General features: G+C 39.0%; 1 protein-coding gene across 4 annotated transcripts in view; it reads right to left on the reverse strand.

The window, feature by feature from the left end:
• Nucleotides 1-2,558: 2,558 nt before the first annotated feature.
• PRORP (protein only RNase P catalytic subunit) overlaps nt 2,559-19,843 on the reverse strand; it is a 41,301-nt gene continuing 24,016 nt past the window's right edge. For 2 of the 4 annotated variants that reach the window (XM_058421177.1, XM_040068438.1), the window contains exons 6-8: nt 7,007-7,155; nt 6,192-6,387; nt 2,559-4,516 (exon numbers count right to left, since the gene is read on the reverse strand). In XM_058421177.1, the coding sequence (XP_058277160.1) occupies nt 4,388-4,516; nt 6,192-6,387; nt 7,007-7,155 (474 nt within the window). In that variant the 3' untranslated portion in view covers nt 2,559-4,387. The remainder of the gene's footprint in view (nt 4,517-6,191; nt 6,388-7,006; nt 7,156-19,843) is intronic. The other 2 variants (XM_040068440.1, XM_040068439.1) reach the window with 2 other exon arrangements.

A 19,843-nucleotide genomic window follows, 5' to 3' on the forward strand; every position in this document is an offset into this window, starting at 1 on the left:
GTCACGCCCTCACCCCGCGCAGGCGCGCGCCGCTCCCGCACAGTCACGGTCCGGCAGCGGCGCTGCGCATGCCCGAGCCCCGCGGCCGCCGTGGGGATGAGAGAGCGCTTCTCGCTCGTGGTAACCCGCAAGGCCGCTGGACGGGCGTGAGGAAACGCGCGAGGAAACGGCAGGAAACGGGATGAAAGTATCATCGCGGCATCCATCAACACCGGATAAAACTATCACCAGCCAGCCGGGAAAACAAAACCCCTGCTAAAATTCCAAACTAAGTATTTCCACGTGCCCTCTTCAATGAGAATAATTTTAAAGCAAGTGCCTCAAAAAGCATGTTTAAGGTATTCATACGTAACTGTTGCCACAGCTGCGTTACAATGCAACGTTTAAAAGACTTTTTAATCGGTGTCCAGTACGAAGGGAAATTCCCCAAATTTAAACCCGTGAATATATGTTCTCTTTGCCTTTCAACATCTTGGAATTCCCCTACTCTTTGTGGGAAGGCATTTTTTTAAAAGTTGGTCATTAAAAAAGTTGGAAGAGCTGTGTTCTGGTATCCACACCTCTATTTTAAAATTATTATTAGGCGAGATTATTTGTGCATGCCACGCACTAAAAGTCTGCAGTCTCAAATTTTTTTCAAAATTTTTTTCAAAATACTTCTCCTTGCTTATTAACACAACGGGAGAATAATGCCCTGTTATGTATTACAAGACTCAGAGTTTGCCCCTTTCATTAGGGAAGGACTTTGAGGGCAGACATAAAACGTTTAAAGGGATGACGCAAGTACTGGAACACAGAGAACATGAACATGTATGAGTGCGTCTGCTGGGTCAGAATGGAGCCAGTCTTATCCAATGCTCTGTCTCCAAACGTGGCCAAAAGGGGGATACCCAAGGAATTAAGACTAGAGAGGGACTTCCATGATAGACTCCGTGAATCCTCTCCCAGTCTCCAACCATCTGCAGGGACTTCCCAAAGTAGGGACACTGTCTGGTTATTTAGTAGCCCTTGCTGGTTCCCTTTCATGAACTTGCTGGTCTCCCCTTGAACCCAGGTGAACTTCTTGAATCCGCAACATGCCATGGTAAAGAGTTGATCAGCATAACATGTTGTGTGGGTTTTTCCAAACCTCACCTTTTATCTGAACCTTCTATCTGCCAGTACCATTTGATGCTTTTGTACTGACACAGCCAACGGCGGATCCCTAGGCATTCCTTCCACAACAACCATGACCTCTCTGTCTCTTAATACCAGTTTCTCCAAGATGATGATCCATACTTTTACAGTTCTTCCATCTACAAACATCTTTCATTCTCTGGAATGATTTTTTTTCCCCCTGAGAAAAAGGGGATGAGAAAATCTAAGTAAATATCAAGTGTTCAGTCTGATTGCCAAATAGTAACCAAGAAAATTCTTAAGTTTGGAATCAAAGATTCAGTATTTGAATTAGATAAAGGAAAGACTAATAGTTGCTCAGTACCATGGACATGATGGAGTAGAAGTTATGCTATTTTCAAGATACAGCTTCCAGAGCACAGCATTGTATCAGAAAAGCAATCATGCTTTTGGTTTAATGTTAAATCATTTCTTATGAGTGTGGGTACGGAGTCAAACTCTGTGTTGCAGGATCCTGAGGAAAGCTGTTCTCACTGTCATCTTTTTAACATAGTAAGCAGTAAGTGGCAGATCTTGGAGGTGATAATAGCTGGAGTCTAGGCTCAATCAGTTCACCTTTCTCAACTCTGTCTTGCCAGTGTGTCTCTGTCTGCATGGTACACAGCAAGCTGAGCTAAGGGCACATTCCTTCTGATTCCCATTCTCCCCACTGAATGTAATACATATAAAACAAATGGCAGTCAGTGTCTCTTTGGGGGTACTAATTGCTATACTGTTTGGAAGACTTGCCTTTCTGGCATTCAGCATGAACCAATCTGTGCCATGAATTACCTTGAGTTTTTACTGTACCACTATATGAACAGCAGTAGACATCAAATAGATCTGCTGTTTGTTATCAGCTTTGTTTTGGTGCTCACATTTATTTTTATTGCCAGTGAAACCCTCAGAATTCCTTTTAGATACTTGGAAGCAAATCTTCATATTCATTGTTATCTTGAAGTGCCGTATTTCAGTAATCTGAAATTTGAAGACTCAGAGCAACACAAAAGAAATGTTATTTTACAGATGTCTTAAAATTCAAATAATTAACCTCAGAACTGAGCCTCTGGATACCATGTGCATCAATGTAACAGGCATTATACACCTGAAAAAAATCTGTAGGTTCATTACTAATGTTTCTTCCCCTTTAGTTCCACAGAGGCCATTAATTCCCTGTAAGGATCTGCAGAGAAGCGTATTAGCAGCAAACACATAAAAAAGAAGTCACAAATCTGACACCAATGTTGTAATACCTTCCAATTGTAAATTCCATATTCTGTTCCATCATCCCCTAAATATACTCGCAATGTGTATTTAGGAAGTGTTATTATTTAGAAGGCATTACAGTATCTCTAAGAACAGTTTTCGAGGTGAAACCCGAGTGACTGATTAGGGACATCTCCTGAGCAAAAAAGGAAGTAGAGGATGCATTTATTACAGTTGTATGTGGACATTATGCATGCCTGTTGATGTTAAGGGTGAGGTGAAATACCAACTTCAACAGATGAACGTGGCTGGCAATGAAATGGGTACCCTGAGGGTGTGGTTTCTGCCCAGCTAGGGCTGACCTAAGGCAGAGCTGCTGCAGGGACCCACCTTCTGCCGCCTGACATTTGAACCCCACTCCCACACAGGTACTGGTACCGGTACCTGTGCAATGGTGCTAGTTGAGTGCAGGAGCCTCATACAGAGCGGCAGCTGCTAACTAAGCAGTCCTGCACAGCAGCAAACACCTAATTTAAAAGCACTATTTCCACTTTCAAGGAGATATGGCAGTTCTCTGACATAAAGAGTTATAAAAGCAATCTTCTGACAAATTAGAAGTATTGAGGAATGAGAGAAGTAGATCTGATCTCTCTGCTTTCCCTGCTGGCCTCCATAGGAGCTGTCACATTCTGTCAGGAGAAGGGTTTGTGATGAATGCTACCAACAATATGATGAAGTCAAAGGCAAGGTTTTATGTTACCTTCAGAGGCACCCAGCTCCTCTACACTTTCTGCACAGTACCTGAAGGACATGACGGTATGCAAATCACACCTGCTGGTTTACAAACTCATACCAGAAGTAGAACATGTGTCAGGACTGTCCTGGAAAAAAAAAAATAGCAGGGAACATGCTTGAATACTGAGTCCTGAGGGAGCTTGTCACAGGGCCCTGCAAGAACTCAGAACTGCAAGTTCTATACAAAAAGACCTTCATGTTTCATCTCAGTTTCCAACAGGATTTTTGTACGAGACAAGTGTGATCGGCTCAGGATATTTAATTTGAGATTTATGTGGAATTTCTATGTTTTGGGTGGAGAAAGGTTTGCATTAAAGATGTAAGTGCAATAAACAAATACATTTACCACACACACTTAAAAACAACTTAGGACACTTTTCCTGTAATTTATGCTTTTTTTTTTTTTTTTGTTTTATAACTTGTCATAGATTTTATAGGAATGTACAAGAATCAATTTTGTTCTATTATTGTCTTTAAGAATTTCTAGCCGTCCATTTTCATTTAAAAAATCCACACATTTCCATCAGCAAACTATTGCAGTGATTCCAAATCCTGTCAGAAACAGCAAATTTAGGAGTGTGATAGAGTCACAAAACATTCCACTGATTGTCTCCCTATTCTTCCAGACAAATGATTGCTCTATGTTCCTCTAACCCATCTCTTGCACGCTATGTGATCAAACAAATTCTAATTAGAATGAGGAAACCAGAATGAGTGTTTCTGGCAAATGGGAGATAGACCATTTGTCCCCCTTAGGTCCACTGAATGGAAGTAGACATTGTGCAACACTCTTGCAAGGTCAGCACACAAACTCTGAAGGTACTTTGAAAGTCTTGCTTAACTTCTCCTCTCTGTGCAGAGTTTATAATTAGAGTGTAGATGAAAAGCTTGAGAAAAAATAAAATATAAGGATGCCTAAACTGTAATTCCAACAGGAAAAATCAAGTTTTAATTCAAATCACAAAAATTGCCTGTAAAAATGGAAATAATGGACCTAATTCACCCTCACTGGGCCACCACTGATGGTAAGAGATGTATGCAGGAATGATTTTGTCAAAAGCAGCCACTCAATTTTCTTTAGTTACACACCTCACACATTAATCTCGTAACTGTCCTGCTGAGTTCTCCCAGCCAGCAACAGTGATTAAAAACAAACAAACAAACAAACAAACAAACAAACAAACAAACAAACAAACAAACAAGGCAGCTTCAGCTTGTCCAATTACATTCATCATTTCTGTTGAATGCAGAGCCATTTTCTTGGTACTTGATATGAATATTTTTCCTCAAAAACATCTTTATAGGGAATATGCCACGTATCACCTGTAGTCTGTACCACACAGTCATAACGGAAAGCAGGCTGTTGGGAAAAAACAGAGGGAAAACGGGTTTTTTTAGACTTTATACAACATATTACTAAAATATCAATTTCAGGTTATTCCAATGCTGACCTTAGAAGTCTCCACAGTTTTATCTCTTAAAACCTCTCATTTTATTTTCTTATACAAAACAAATCCCAAATGTTAGTACTGGAGGAAAAACTGAACTATCTTCTAGTATTTTGTGGTCTAGGAGTCATTATAAATTCTGGCTTCAATCAGCAGCAGATAATGATTTCAGCATAATGCACTCAATTACTAGAAATGGCAAAATGACTGTTGTTCTGTTCAGTTAAATGAAATCATATGGGAATTACTCAGGATGTGGAGTTTATAGGCTTGAACGTAGGATTTAATGACATTAATGACATCTTGTATTTGTTCTCCCAGTCTGTCTCTTTTACAGAGCTGACTTGCTCTGTCCCAAGAAGTAAGAAAAGGAGATGTAAGAAAAGGGTTTATCATTAACACTTTCAGAAGCATCTGGTTGAAAAACAGAATAAGCAAATTTTCAGGTCTATTAAGTTGCAGGTATACAACTCAAAAGATATAAGACAAATACAAAAGAAACATTACTGGCTGGTAATTATGGTTCCTAGGACATATTGTCACTCTATACATATAGTCTTGGAAGTCTCCTTTCCTGTGGTAGCTTCCAGAATAACCTAGAAGACAGCTGTGACTGGGAATATCAATTACCCTAATCTCTTGTATGGGAATTAAGATGTGAAAATTAGTAGTGGCTTTGTACAAAATAAAGAAACAAGGTGTAGGTAAAGCAGTGTTACTCAGGTAACCCACCCTTCATTATTTGGCTCCATAAGAAGAAATGTATATATGGCAACAAAGAATGAAAGGCTGTCTGTTTGTAATCATCAATGTTATGTTACCATTTTAACCAGAGAAGGAATCTGCATAGGTGCAGTATTCCTTTAAGCAGGAAATAACAATACAGACAGACCAGATAACAAAAAATCTGCACAGAGAATGTCAAGTGACGAATTTTTCCTTCGAAAAGTCTTAAAACACCTGCACTCCTGTTAATGTAGTGTTCACAAGGATACATATCTCCTAGACAATAATAATAGTATTCTGCCATAACATGAGGTTACTGCAATTTCTGCAGCTGAAAACTAATTATAAACCTGACTGTTCCTGGCTTTCCCTCATGAAATTTTACACCTATGTTAGGTTACTATTACAGTGAATACTGAAATACCTGTATTTTTCTGCTTCTTTAAAATAAAGATGAAAGAAATTCTATTGTAAAATTAGAAGCATGGTATTTCACAATAGTGCTGCTACAGAGGAGAATAAGGGATTTCAAAGTTTAAAATAAATTAAAACATTAGCACTCCAGTTTTACTGAGGCCAGTAATGGTTACAGAGTTTCTAGCACTGGAAAGATTTGTATACATAAACTTTTATTTACATTTACATTTTAAACATTTAGGTAGCATTTCTTAGCTCTCTTATGGTTTTCTTTTTTGTGACATGCTTTGTGAATCCAGTGAATTTGCAGTTCACATGGGAGTTTTGAGTGCATTGGTACAAATCCATTTCTTAGACTTCAATAAGATATTTTGGCTTCCAGAGTTTGAAATACTGTATCTTCAATGAATATGCTTCTGTGTGTTTTCTGATTGGAAAACTTACCAGAAAATTTATACTCCTTCCTTCTGCAGAAGGGAAGAACACTATCTGGTGGCCACGCTGCCACTTCCGGAACAGGTGACGCGTCAGACTGTCAGCGAGACAAGCCTTGTGATCCCGCAGGAAGTCTCTCGTAACAAACCTGCAATGCTTGCCTGATCTGAGAGTGGCATATAACAAGAAGGCATCATCTTCAGAGCTTCACAAAACAAATGGAAAAGACAGACATCATTCACAAGGCAATAAGCGGTTGCAGGAACTGATTCAAATGCTGATCAAGATTTATTCATCAGCAACACTGAAAATTCCCACCACTACTCTAGTTCCCTGTAAAATAAAAAATTGCTTACCACAGGGCACCAAAAGCTAGAGTGCAATAAACATTAATTGTATGCTATTTAGAGCACTTTTTTTCCTCTTATCACAGTCTGATAATAGAATGTAATCTCCTGCCATGAAGTTTAACAATACTGTGCTATGTGGAACAAAACTGCTAAAACTCAACAGTGTACCCCTACACAGCAGCAGACCACAACAGCACACTGATGCTACCAGAAATTCTGTAAATTCAGGGCACTGTGCTCTTGGCAGTGGTTTTATCAGTCATAAAGCCTAATAAACCATACAGCTGTCAATATGATTCTAAGCGATGAAAGTCTTCGCAATGCAACTTTTTATGTACTTTTGAAGCAAGTATAGCAAGGGATATGTTTCTTTCACACACAGATAGATACTAGTAACAGTACTAAAAACTAGAGAAAAATGCACATAAATCAGGTGTTGTTCTCTATTATATTGAGCCATTTTCTTCAACTTACATATTTTCAGCAAAGAAGAAGTCTGCCTTATTCTGCATCTCTTTCATAATTTCTTTTTTCCAATTTGAAGAGTTCATCAGCATATGTTTACGCCCCAGCACAAGCAACCGGGCATTCTCTTTCGCCAGGCAGTTGACAGCATCAAACAGCTGCAGAAAACAAAGCAAACCCAAAGATTTTCTTAGCTGTAAAAACAGTGTGACAGGGAATAAATACTTTCATGTGTGTCTCACCTAAAGGAATTTCTAGATTACTCTCATTTCACACAGTTCTTAACTGCAATGTGAATTAAGCAGACAGCTAATTTAATTCCCTAATCCAAACAACAAACCAATTCATTGAAGAAAGCTGCTTGCTACCACACAGAAAATACAGTGCTTTTATATTCCAGCTCTTGCAGTTCAAATGACATGAACGACCCGGGGCAGAGTTGTATGGAGATGTCAGAAGTTCCAAGTGAGCCGAGGGAAGTGAATCACGCTGGGATCTAAGTGATGACGGAGCACCGGGAGCCCTGAGCACGCCACCTCTGCAGCCCCGCCTGCTGCACTTGGAGACCTACACGGCCGGGCTGCCCAGCGGGGAGACGACGAGCGGCAGGACGTGGAAAGCCGTGACCTCGGGATTAAGGCTTTATGAAAACCACATCCAGACTAGCCACACACCTGTGAACCAACATACTGAGGTGGTAAACTCACTTCAGAGGGACTTTTCAGCAGTCTCTTAGGGCTGTGCCTGTTCTGCAACAAATGCTTCTCGGGACAGGTACTAGTGCCTGGGACTTGGCCTCCCTGCTTCACCCAGACTGAGCTCAGGGAAGACAAAGGTTCTGGCTTTCAGCAGAAAGCTATTTATTACTGTGGACTGCTCACAAAACAATGGCATTTCAGTTTGACCCAGAAAGGCAGAATTGTTTCTTGAGATTGATGCATCTGTCATATTTGAAAGACAAGGACAGTATGTTCAACCACCAGGGAAAGGCATTTTCTAGTTTTTGCCTGTATTTGCTGCCACTATTTGCCAACATACAATCTCCTGATTATTCTTTAATCCTTCCTGCTTTTCTATTCTTTAATCCTTTCTGCTTTTCTAGCTACTTCCCTCTTCCTTATTACTTTTTTCTCCCTTTAATACCTTCAATTGCCTTTCTCCTTCTCTTGCTCTTTTCCCTCCTTTCCTCCTATTTGTGATCCTTCTCGTTTTTTGGTATCATTTGCTTTTGATTCAGGAGCTAAAAAGGATTGTTCATGTAACTCTTGTGTGCCATTTTACAATGCATTTAGTTGCATCTACCTGTAAGTACCAGGAGAAAGGGGTGGCCCCATTCAGTCTTCTCTCAAGCTGCACAATCTCACTACTTCTGTTGTGTCAGATCTATATCACAACTACACAAGCTCACTGATCCAGCAAAAGACTTTTTTGTAGGGTTGAGCTTGCAGCAACCCAACAGACAGACTTGAGTCAAAGGTTCAATGACTGATGGGAACACATTGCTGGAGGTAGTGAGGACAAGAAGTGTGGGACTGCTCTTCACAGGAAAGGATCTGCAGATGGCTCAAATTAAGTATGCCATGAATCTGGATCTGAGATCTTGGAGAGGAAAACAGAAGATTTTCTACATTAATTTTAACTGTTGAGCTATAAATTGCTGTTGCCAGTACTGATTCTGAGGGACTAAAGGCTCTGTTTTTATACAGATATATGAGCTTGGTGCTAATCAGAAACACAAACACCTAACAGTACCTATTGGAACTGACTTCCTGCTTCCAGGAGATCACACTGCATATTGGCTACAAATGCATACAGTCTACTTTTCCTTGGTTAAAATAAACAAAATATAATGTGAGCAGGAAAAGGCCAAATGCCTTCTGGCATTTGTACTCATGTACTGAACCGGTCCCGCAAATAGCTGGATTCAAATACCAAAGGAGAGTTAAGCTGGTTAATCTGAGTTCATTAAAGCTAATAAAAGTTAGGAATGTAGCTACTGCATCCACAGACATTTTCATATACAGAAGTCAACAGTGAAGAAATAATAACCATGAGTAACTCTAGGAAACCCTTAAAAATTCCAAATGAAAATACTTTTTCTTTTTGCCTAAAGATTTGCTACATTAAAGGAAGGTTAGCAAAAGATCATGTGAAAAAAAAAAAAGAAGTTAAAAAACAGCAGTTCCAGATACAGATTGGTCAACAGTAGCTATTCCCAAGTTTGTAAAAGACTTAAGTGTCTTGGATCCAGCTACTGTAGGTCTTTCTTTCTGGAGTTTATAACTAGTGGCACTTTCTACCTGTTAGTCATGTGGACTTTCTTGTCCTATGTATTATCAGCATCTGAGATTTTCTAGTGTGAAATGCTTCTGGGAGAAAATTGAGAGGTTGGTATAAATTATCTACAGCAATGGAAAAACTCAAACCAGGCTTAAAATGTAGTAAAATTAAAGGGAGTCAGCATTTTAAAATTTTGAAATATACAAAACAACCCACTGTCCCTCCTCTACTTAGCACAGAGATTATCCTTACTTACACTACTAAAATACAGAAGATAGAAATTATTTTTGTTTCCATAAGATAAAAATAATTTTGTTCTGCACAACCCCCTTATCCGGCACAGCTTTACTAAAGAGCCTTTTCTCTCACTTTAGGCAGGAGTCACAGAACTTACATCGACGGGTTTCCTAAGTGGCTGCCTCTCAAGAAAGGAAGATGTGAGACACACTAACACTTGTTTCAGCCACAGAGGAAACTAACTGAACATAATGCTGTTAATACAAAAACAGCAGTAGTGATCTCTCATTTTAAAAATCAAGCATATTTTTTTAATCTAGTATTTCCAAAAGCTGCATGAGTGTATAATGGAGCACAAGGAAGACAGACTAATTACTCTAACTCATACAAGGAACTATGAGCAGAGCAGGATACAGATTTCCTAAGATTTCACTGCCAGTCCTTTTCTGATCACTAGTTCACGCTGTGCCATGTGTCCCCAGTTTCAAGGGTGCTCTGAGGTAGGACAGCCTTTCTCATTAGGTGCTACTGGTAGATTCCCACTTCTGAAATGGGAAATCCCTACACACTGCTGCTGGGAGGCACAACACTCAGTGATTCAGCAAAAGGTGACTCACCTGTATACACATATAGCATGAATAAGTACCTATGAAAAATATTTAAATCACATTTTTTATGAATAAATCATGTTTGACATTGCTTAAACATTTGGGTTCACTAACTGCCACTTAAAAGCAAAACTCACCTACAGGTTATCTGCTAATAAGAGCAACCAAGTCCTCTATTACTGCCATTTTCGCCTGTTGTTAGTGCTGCCCCCCACCCAACCAAAGCTGTGAAACTGCAGAAGAAACCCCAACACAGACCACGCTTCAGAGCTGCCATTACTGTACTGTCAGGCAGGGCTGAGCGTGACCATTGTCTCCAAAGTTTAGCCAGCAACTGGAGCCAGTCAAAAGAAGCGATTGTCCCACTTCACTCTTCACTGGTGTGGCCTCACCTTGAGTCCTGCGTACAGTTTTGGGCGCCGCAATATAAAAAAGACATGAAGCTATCAGAGAGCATCCAAAGGAGAGCAGCAAAGATGGTGAAGGGGCTGGAGATGAAGCTGTATGAGCATGAGCAGCACAGAGGTCACTTGGTCTGTTCAGCCTGGAGACTGAGGGGAGAGCTCACTGCAGTTACAACTTCCTTGGTGGGGGGGGAGTGGAGTGGAGGGGCGGGCACTGATCTCTTTGGTGACTGGTGACAGGACCCAAGGGAATGGCCTGAAACTGGGTAAGGGGAGATTTAGATTGGACATTGGAAAAGCTTCTGAACCCAGAGGGTGGTAGAGCACTGAAACAGGCTCCCCAGAGAAGTGGTCATATCACCAAGCCTGACAGAGTTTAACAAGCATTTGGGCAATACCATCAGGGACGTGGTGTGATTGTTGGGGCCAGGAGTTGGGACTTTGATGACTCTTGCAGGTCCCTTCCAACTCAGGACATCCTATGATTCTATAAATTAATTCCTCTCATGACTACATTTATTTGACTTGAGTTTCACCATTTTTGTTTACCTTTTTCCATACTGTAGATCAAGAAAATAAGCTCAAGAAAAACCTGTTTACTTCAGTCCCACACACAGGAGAGAGACCCGAGGAGAAGGCTGAGATTTTTCCCACAGGACAGCCAGTTATTCGGGGAAGGCATGTGTGCTGCTTGTAAGAAAGGCTGGACTTTCTCACTGAGCCTGGTAATTGCACCAAACCACATTCAAGATCATTACCACAGCACCAAATAAAAATGCTTCCTATATTCTCTACATTATTATTGATGACATGGTGTAAATTATTCTCAAGTCCTCTTAACTCATATACAGGGGCAGTACACACATTTCTTGATTTCTCTGGAGTTTATCTGTCCCTGACTAGCAAGGGAGTCACTACTTGGAAGGGAAAGCAGTGATGGATGAATAAGTAACAGTCACTAAGATTAATCAGCCTGGTTTACTTTCTGCTCTTTAGACAGTCAGCAGCTAACTCTTGGGAATGATCCCTTACAACAACAGGGATCTCTGCAATACTGCAGAAACAATATTGTTGGGAATATTTGTATCCTGTGTTACAGCAAGACTATTTAGATTGATGTAACACATCATCATTCAAAACTCTACCTGTGACAGCCCTTCACACATCAATGATGGCAATCACACAATGTTTAACATGTTTTAACCTGTCTGCATTGACTCTGCGCCTGGAATTGACTTATCCTCTCTTGACACATTCACTAGAGATATGTCTTAACTCCCTATCACAATTCATTAAAATTTCCACATTTTTAGATGTTAGCTTTAGCAGTCAACACTATTAATCAAAGGCAGATTATTGATTGAGCAGGAAAACTATACCACAGAAGCAGATTCCCAAGCTGATTTAATATAGATTGAGGATGGTACAGTAGCCTCGGTTTGCTCAGATGTGGCAATGCCTAAATATAGCTGTGCTACTTGCAGAGTAAGTCTGTATTCAGAGAACAAAAATGCTTTTGCAGCATCCAGGTCCAAACTGACTGGTACCAAGTGTGTACCAAGACATCTGGTGCTCCTGCACAATCCAGTGTTCCCACTGCCTGAAGGACTTGGCTCAGTTGTAACTTTGAGTGATTGCAAACACATTACTTTCAGGTCCAAACTGACTACAGCAACGCTCCATAGACTGTGACCAAGCTAATGAACCATCTTGAATCCTGACTAGTGGGAAGAATGAAGCAGAGTAACTGTAAATCTATTCAGGTCAGATACAAAAGCAATAGCCCAATTTACATTTTTCTGTATTCATGGTACCCTGGCTGTTATGCCAGTAATGGGGATATCTTTAATTACAACTCCATTTGATTTCAACTGAAGATGCAACCTGCTCAAGACAATCCCTGAAACAATTCTGAATGTGGAAGTAATATTGTTTGTAAATAGTCTCTGACACTGCATTCTGCTATATAATAAACTGCAGATAAAGTTTCCAATTTCAAACAATCTTGAAGAGCCACCCCTGTTTTTATTCTAATGAAGAGCTCAGAAAACAGCACAATACAAACCAAAACTCTGTAAACCAACCTCAGATTTGGTTAGACGACTATGAATTTCTCCTATGCAGATAGGGAGGGATAGGTGCTGATCCTTCCCAGCAGAGAGCCATATAAGAAAAAAAAAAAGTTTTGAAATAGGTATTTTCTACCTAATTACAGTCATATCCTGCTCTGTCTTATTCCCAAAAGGCACAAGAAGTAATCTGATGGACAGTGAAGCAGTATTTTCTATGAGAATTAAGAGAACCACAGTGGGATGCATGTAGAGAGTGAAGAAATATATACACAATTTAAACATGGAATTAAAGTATGTGTTTGACATGAAGGGTGGGGAGGCAGGTGGGGGATCATCAGGTGGAGGAGCCATTAACTTTTTGGAATCTGGCTTCTTAGAATGGACTGTCATCTTTAAAAGATCTCAGCCACTTTGTCAGACCTTACACCTGAGAAACCTTTGAGTGTGAACATTTTTGCTCACACTTTTCAAATGTCTCTGCTTTTGAATGGTAATGTTTCATCATGCACCATGATATATAGATGAATGAAATTCATCCATAAATTAAAAAAAAGAAAAATGGGTAGTGACAAAAGTTAACAATATCATGCTATTAAATGAACAATGTAAAGAACTCTAGAAATGGTGACTAAAGAAGATATAGACACTTGAGGAATTGCTGAATTTTATAGTACAAGTTGCAAAAGAGAAAAACAGGCAAATTTTTCTGATTCTTACAATTCAAGAAATACACAGACAAACAAATGTTCTTCAGCTGTCTAACTGCATTTTTGGAAGTTGTCTACTCTAAGTAACTTCAGTGCCAGTCAAGTTTCTAAATCCACAAGTTTTGTTAAGCAGCTACAGTATCGTTTTCTTTCCCAATCACTTACTAAAAAATGTAATGTTGATTTAAATGTACAAGCAGACCCTTTGATGTTGTGTCAGCAATTATGAAGTAGGAATAAAGACGGAAGAGAAAGGGTGAATCCGAAATTCAAAGCAGTATTCTGCTGGGGTAACAAGTGGGAAATGTCCAATTCACCTTTAACATTAGCCCAGTGCTAATAACTGATTTTTTCTATTTTAATTAAAACCTCAACATTTTTTATTTTAGTTGTGGTCTGGCAATAAACCATTTTTGTTCATGAATTTGAATTTTCTGAATGACTTCCTTTCTAGTCATGTAGAAGGACAAAGGTATTTGAGGTATTTGCCCTTTTCTGATCTTCTCTTGTTGTAATGCACTAATTGGGTTTATATTGTGTTTCATCGGATTTGTAATGTTTTTTCCCTGTTCCCCTTTAACTGTGTCACGTGGTCTGTCCCTGCTCGGCTGCACTCATCCCCCACACGGGAATGTAACCCAACTCTGTTCCACTCCCACCTTGTCCCTGATTGGGTAGTGGCTTGTCCCTGCCTCTGGGCCTGTCCCTGCTGGGCAAAAAGCCCGGGATGGGGGGGGAGTCTAAAGAGCTCCACCAAGGCAGGGCAGACTCTAGAATAAAGCCAATACTCCCCCGGTGAGAGAGCAGGCTCTTTCCTTTTGCCATCGGCGGTCGTCTGGTCTCATAAAGAAACACCTCATTCTCTGAGATATTTTTTATCTGTAGCTGATAGCATTGTATAATTTTATCTCTCCTCTTACTCATCTTCTTTCTTCTAACAAAGAATAAATACCAAGATCTTGACAATGCATAAGGGGCAGCTTATGTGGATTTAATTTTATCCAGACATCTCCCAAGAGCCTACTATTTTGTACCAAACCCTGGAATTTACCAAATATTAAAAAGCCTCAACCCTCCACACCAAGGAGAGGAGTTAGGCAATACTATCTGTGATTATACAAAAGTAGGAAAAGAAACATATAAAACTTGAAAGTGTTCCCTTTGCATTTCCACATATCAATATTATCCTTTGTTCCCATCCTCGAATTCTTTCTGCTTGCACTGCTGTTCCTTCAACATATTTTCTTACTGATCACTAAACATTGCTTCACTGCACCAATATTTGCACATACATCAGCTTTATATTCCTGAGGAAGAAAGTTAAATAGAAATGAAAAGGTATTGAGTTTTACTTATTCTTGCATAAACTTCAGATGTGAAACTACTGTCAGAGCCACTGATTGTAAATGGAATAATTTTTGTAACTGAAGTCACGGATTCAGGGGTCTGCCTTCTTTCACTGGAAATCCAGCCTTTGCTTTTCTACTATCATCAGAACACTGTATACATAGACTTAAGGAAATAAGGGAGTTTCTCTCACTATGTTTCATTTTAGAAACAACGTACAAATTTAGCCATGGAAATTAACTAGGAACAATGTAGCTATTAAAAAGGAACATTTGTGAGCCCAATGGCACTGAGCCTGTCTTAAGATTTTCAGAGTGGGTCAGAAGCTATATTTAAGTACTGAAAATCCAAAATGTGAGCAGTATCTCTGGGTGGTGGTGGCTGCAGTGGTAATGGGATGTTATGAAAATGAAAGCACAAGCTTGACTGATCCTTTCCATAGATAGGAAATAACTCGGTGCAGGACTGAAATTGGCTTTGTAAGACTGAAACTGACAGTTTAAAAGGTACTAACACTTCAGCTCTCACCACTGTCCTATGTAGATGTCTGTACAGCGTGACTGACCTAGTCTGATGTTAAGTGTTTTCCCCATGTCCTATTTGTGGTTCAAAAAGTCCCAGACAGTACTTTTGTCCTTTGAGGAAAGGTCCTGCAGCAGCTGGGGACATCACTGTTACAGCTGGCAAAGGCATGATGCTGTTATGGTATATTAAACCTATGCTTCTGCAGAGGTATCCCACATTTTAATAAACTTGACAGTTCCACAACAAGTTTAACTTAAGGACTATTTCTAAGTGCATAAGACAACAGACATCCAGGTAGAATGACATGATAACCAAGGAAGCATCAGTAAATTGACAACTTGCACTTGAAAAAAAAGCATCAGTGTACAGCATGCAGCAAATATTTATAAGACAATTTACACACTGCCTTTCTGCTGTTTCTCAGTAGTATTATTTTCCAGTTGCCTGCTACAGATTATTATACAGAGGTTACCTTCAAAACTTTTATACACCTTCCAAAATTATTGTTTCAATAAGAATCTTTGTAGCTATTAATACATAAATACATTAACAAACATTACTGAAATGAGTGGTGATTTCTCTGTGAAGGTCAGAAAAAGGAATATTTTGTTTAATATGAAAGTGAGCATATAAATATTCTTCTTCAACAGTACAAAAATCAGCAGAAGCAAACTAAAGCACAGAGGTCTGAGATGGAGGAGCAGCTGTGTGGTCAGTTAGACCCTATCTGTCCTGGGCCAACCAGGAAACCAAGGCTTTCAGCAAGGAGGAACCTAGGAGGGAATGTGTTTAATATTGCAAAGAGAATAACCGGTATTTACCAGATTGGAAAAAACCCAAGGGACTTTCATACCCATCAGTGCACCTTGCACTGCCAGTACCATGAAGGAGAGGTTCAACTGTCTCAGCTGGATCAAGGCTTGCCCTGGCAAGAAACTCACTGTTCCTACAAAACCAAAAAAACTCTGATGCAGTGTAATGCAGCAGAGTAAAATGTGGGCCAGCTTTATTTATCTTACACAGTCATTAGTTTTGATTGTGCATCATTGCAGACATGCCATTTTACTACTAGTAACACTGCCAGCAGCGTCCATGCCTGGGGATCCTAGGCAGTGAAAGTGTGAAAGCCCACCATGATAGCTAAAGTTCACAAGATCTAATTTTTGTACTTTAATGCTTTTCATGTTAGTATTTTGGTAGCAGTCTGCAATAGTCAATAGCTGGACACTGGGCAGGTCACTGTTTTATCTGAAGTATTCTTCTTTAACTCAAAAGATACAGCAATTTGACAAATAATACTGTCAGCTCCAACAAATTAATTATAGATGATATTTGGCATTTGTCTGAAGTCTCGGCCTCCTGGGAACAACTGGTTGTATGAAAAGGTTTGTATACTTAGCCATTTTTTCCCTTGTCAAGAGAAACAAGCTTGAGAATATGAAAATATGACCACAAGAAAGGCTTGGGCAACAGAAGCCAAATAAGAACCACTTCCAAGCCCCAGCCCTATTTCATAAAAGAATTAATTTTTTAAAGCAACTTTTGGCTTGGGGACTCAGAATTAGTTTCCAGGTATCTATACAACTGTATCAGCGAGCACTTTTGAAGAATTTTATGGCATCTTTCCCTCTTCTGTCCATCTCCATGGAAAAGATGCAGGTACCCAGCTAACAACTCTGGAGCCTGCAGGACTGAATATGAGTGCTCAAGTTCAAAACAGAACTACAATTTCAGAAGTGTTTTGTTTACCATATTTATCAGATAGCAAATGGTTAAAACTGTGTTTTATTACTAGTTATGTTAACAAGGCTGGTGGACTAAATAGGCTTGTGGAAATGAGAGTGGGTGGGATGACAAAAAAGAAATCCCTAACCTATAGCATTCAAATTTCTGAAAGCCCATTTGGGAATGCCCATTCAATGGAAAGTTAAGAGATTTCACTCTTTAAGGCATGATATGCAGATACATACATATAAACTAGAAATAAAAATGTCAAAGCCCTCTAATTCTTTGAGACACTTCCTCTCACTATTGAGACTTATGGGCATTCCACATAAACAGATTTAAACAGCACAGTGCAATATTTTACAGGGACATCATGTACATGACTTCTGACGATGAAAGCAGCATAGTGACATCAATGTTAGATGAGCCCAGGGTAACTACCTACTCCTCATAAGGAGCATGGTAAACCAACATCAAATCAACACCATTAAGACTATCTGGTTCTGCTCTATGATTATTTGCAACCCTCTTACTACTACTTCATTTTATTTATTCAAATGTACTTAGGGCTGTGGTGGAAGAAAACTCCTATCTATCTATCTATCTATCTATCTATCTATCTATCTATCTATCTATCTATCTATCTATCCATCCATCCATCCGTCCATCCATCCATCCATCCGTAGTATAGATAGTATTCAAGAAATAAGTATTCCACTGTACTTAAGCTTGCACTGAATGTAGAAGCTCAAACTCCAGAGAACCACAGCTCTAACACACACCTGCATCATACTTACACTTTGTTTTTTAGTGTATAATGTAAGCACTACATAGTTTACCCAAGTATCACACAATTAGCATCAGCAAAGTTAAGCTTCCCACAATGGTATACCAAGTAAGTCAGGAAGAATAACAACTACTTCAGAACCTGTGGAACTGAGCTGGCTTTTAGCTGCTTGTTAGAGAGCTTATGGCACACACTGTACACAGCTCACTCAGTCATGCCAACTTGACACCTTAAAAGCTCAAGAGTCAAAAATTCAAAATATTAGACACAGAAAAAATATTACTGCCAACTCACTGCTTCCTTTTTGTTGTGCACAGAAGTGAGCAGGTAAATGGATAAATGCTGGACAATGAAGACAGACAAAAGCATCACCACTACTTTCTGATTTATCTAAGAGGTAAGTTTGTATCAACAGTATGGTAGAAGCACAAGTCCAGTTTTAGCACAAGTCCAGTAGCTACAACTACTACAGTTTTACAGTTTTAACAACTACAGAAAGTATTGCGCAAAGACAGGACAATACAGCAGCTGGAAATGGTAAAAACTATTCGGGAAAAATTAGAAGGAGGAATTAATATTTCATTAAACTGGTTGGAAAATAGCGTACCTAATGTTTACATAATTTTGACAACCTCTTTAGCTTCTGACTCACTATAATGCAATGCATATTTCCAGCTTAAACTGTGAAAAGAACTATTCAGATCATTAAAGAACTGACAGGTGAATAATAAATCAGGAAGAAACAGAATCACAAGCTATTAACTCTGGGTGGAAAGGAAAAATCAGTAGATGCACGTAAAGATTAGCAGAAAATATGTAAAATACTTGAAATAGAGAATTTCTCATTAAGAAAAAGGTCTCCTAACAATGATATGGAACAAACAGTTTCAATGCCAGAGATAAAACATTCAAAAGGATTTTAAAATGCAATTTTGGGGCATCATATTTAGGAAATAATAATTACAGAACAGAAGATTTGAACATTTATTTTATGGAGATGTACAGAAAAACAAGAACAGCAACACAAATGATGCTTTAGAATGGTGTTTCTTCATCTAATGTTTGCAAGTACTAATTTTTAAGATCTTAAGTTAGGCATTTTTCTTGGAGAACAGGAGTGAAGATTTCTAGTGTGTAACATTTACTTTCCTGAAAGCTTGAAGAACAGCAGCAGCAAAGGTAGCCATAGTTATCTTATTATGTTCTTGGTACTGGTGTTCTAACACACTCCTGTTCCTCACATGATACCAAGCAACGAAATTGTTTACAAGTCGCAGCATGTACAATACCAGATTAATGGCACAGTTCTGGTAGCAGTCCTCAGAGAAGTGACAGGTATCTGAATGAGATCTCCTCTTTATATTAACACAAATAAACATATTAGCTTAATCTAATTTGATCTAATTTAGAGTAGCACCACAGATAAAGGCATTAGTCTGAATAAGCATGGAGACTATTTTATTTTGACTCTTGGGGTTTTTCCCTTGCCTCATTTTCCCTCCCTTATCTGGAAGAACGGCACAAACATATTCTTAAACAAAATAAGTAAAAAGTAGAATAGGGATAGCCTCTTCCCTTTCATGCCTGTATCTTATGCACAAAATCAATACTGGCAAAAGGTGAGGTTTGCATTAAGAAGTGCTTGATACAGAATGTCACCTCTAATGGGCAACAGTATTTTGGGTAAGAAGAGTTCTTACCGTTTTTGTGAATTGGTTTTAAGCAAGAATACTGCCAGCATGATTGTCATCCCTAGAACGAAATTTTAATTCTGGTAAAATCAGTCTCCTAGATTCAAATAGGAGTTCCTATTTCCATGTTCCAGACAACACAAAACAATCAGTTTACGAAGAGATTCAGATTAAAAGCTGTGGACAATTGTACTTGATTTTCTATGAGTCTAGATTAAAAAAAATAAAATTACTTTAACTTCAATTTTAAACTTCATTGCAGGTTATAATAATCTAATAATCTTAATTTAAATATATTTACTTATATATAAATGTCTCTTCCAATTCTGCTTTACAAATAGAATGCAACCAGAGAAAAAACAACAAATGCAGCCTAATGGATTGTTGCATCATTAAACATCATCTCAATATGCGGAGATCCCTAGGAATAACATATTGTTCAAAAAATTAGGCTGTCATAACT

Source organism: Hirundo rustica, chromosome 6 (genome assembly GCF_015227805.2).
Source record: "Hirundo rustica isolate bHirRus1 chromosome 6, bHirRus1.pri.v3, whole genome shotgun sequence".
NCBI classification, from domain to species: Eukaryota; Metazoa; Chordata; class Aves; order Passeriformes; family Hirundinidae; genus Hirundo; species Hirundo rustica.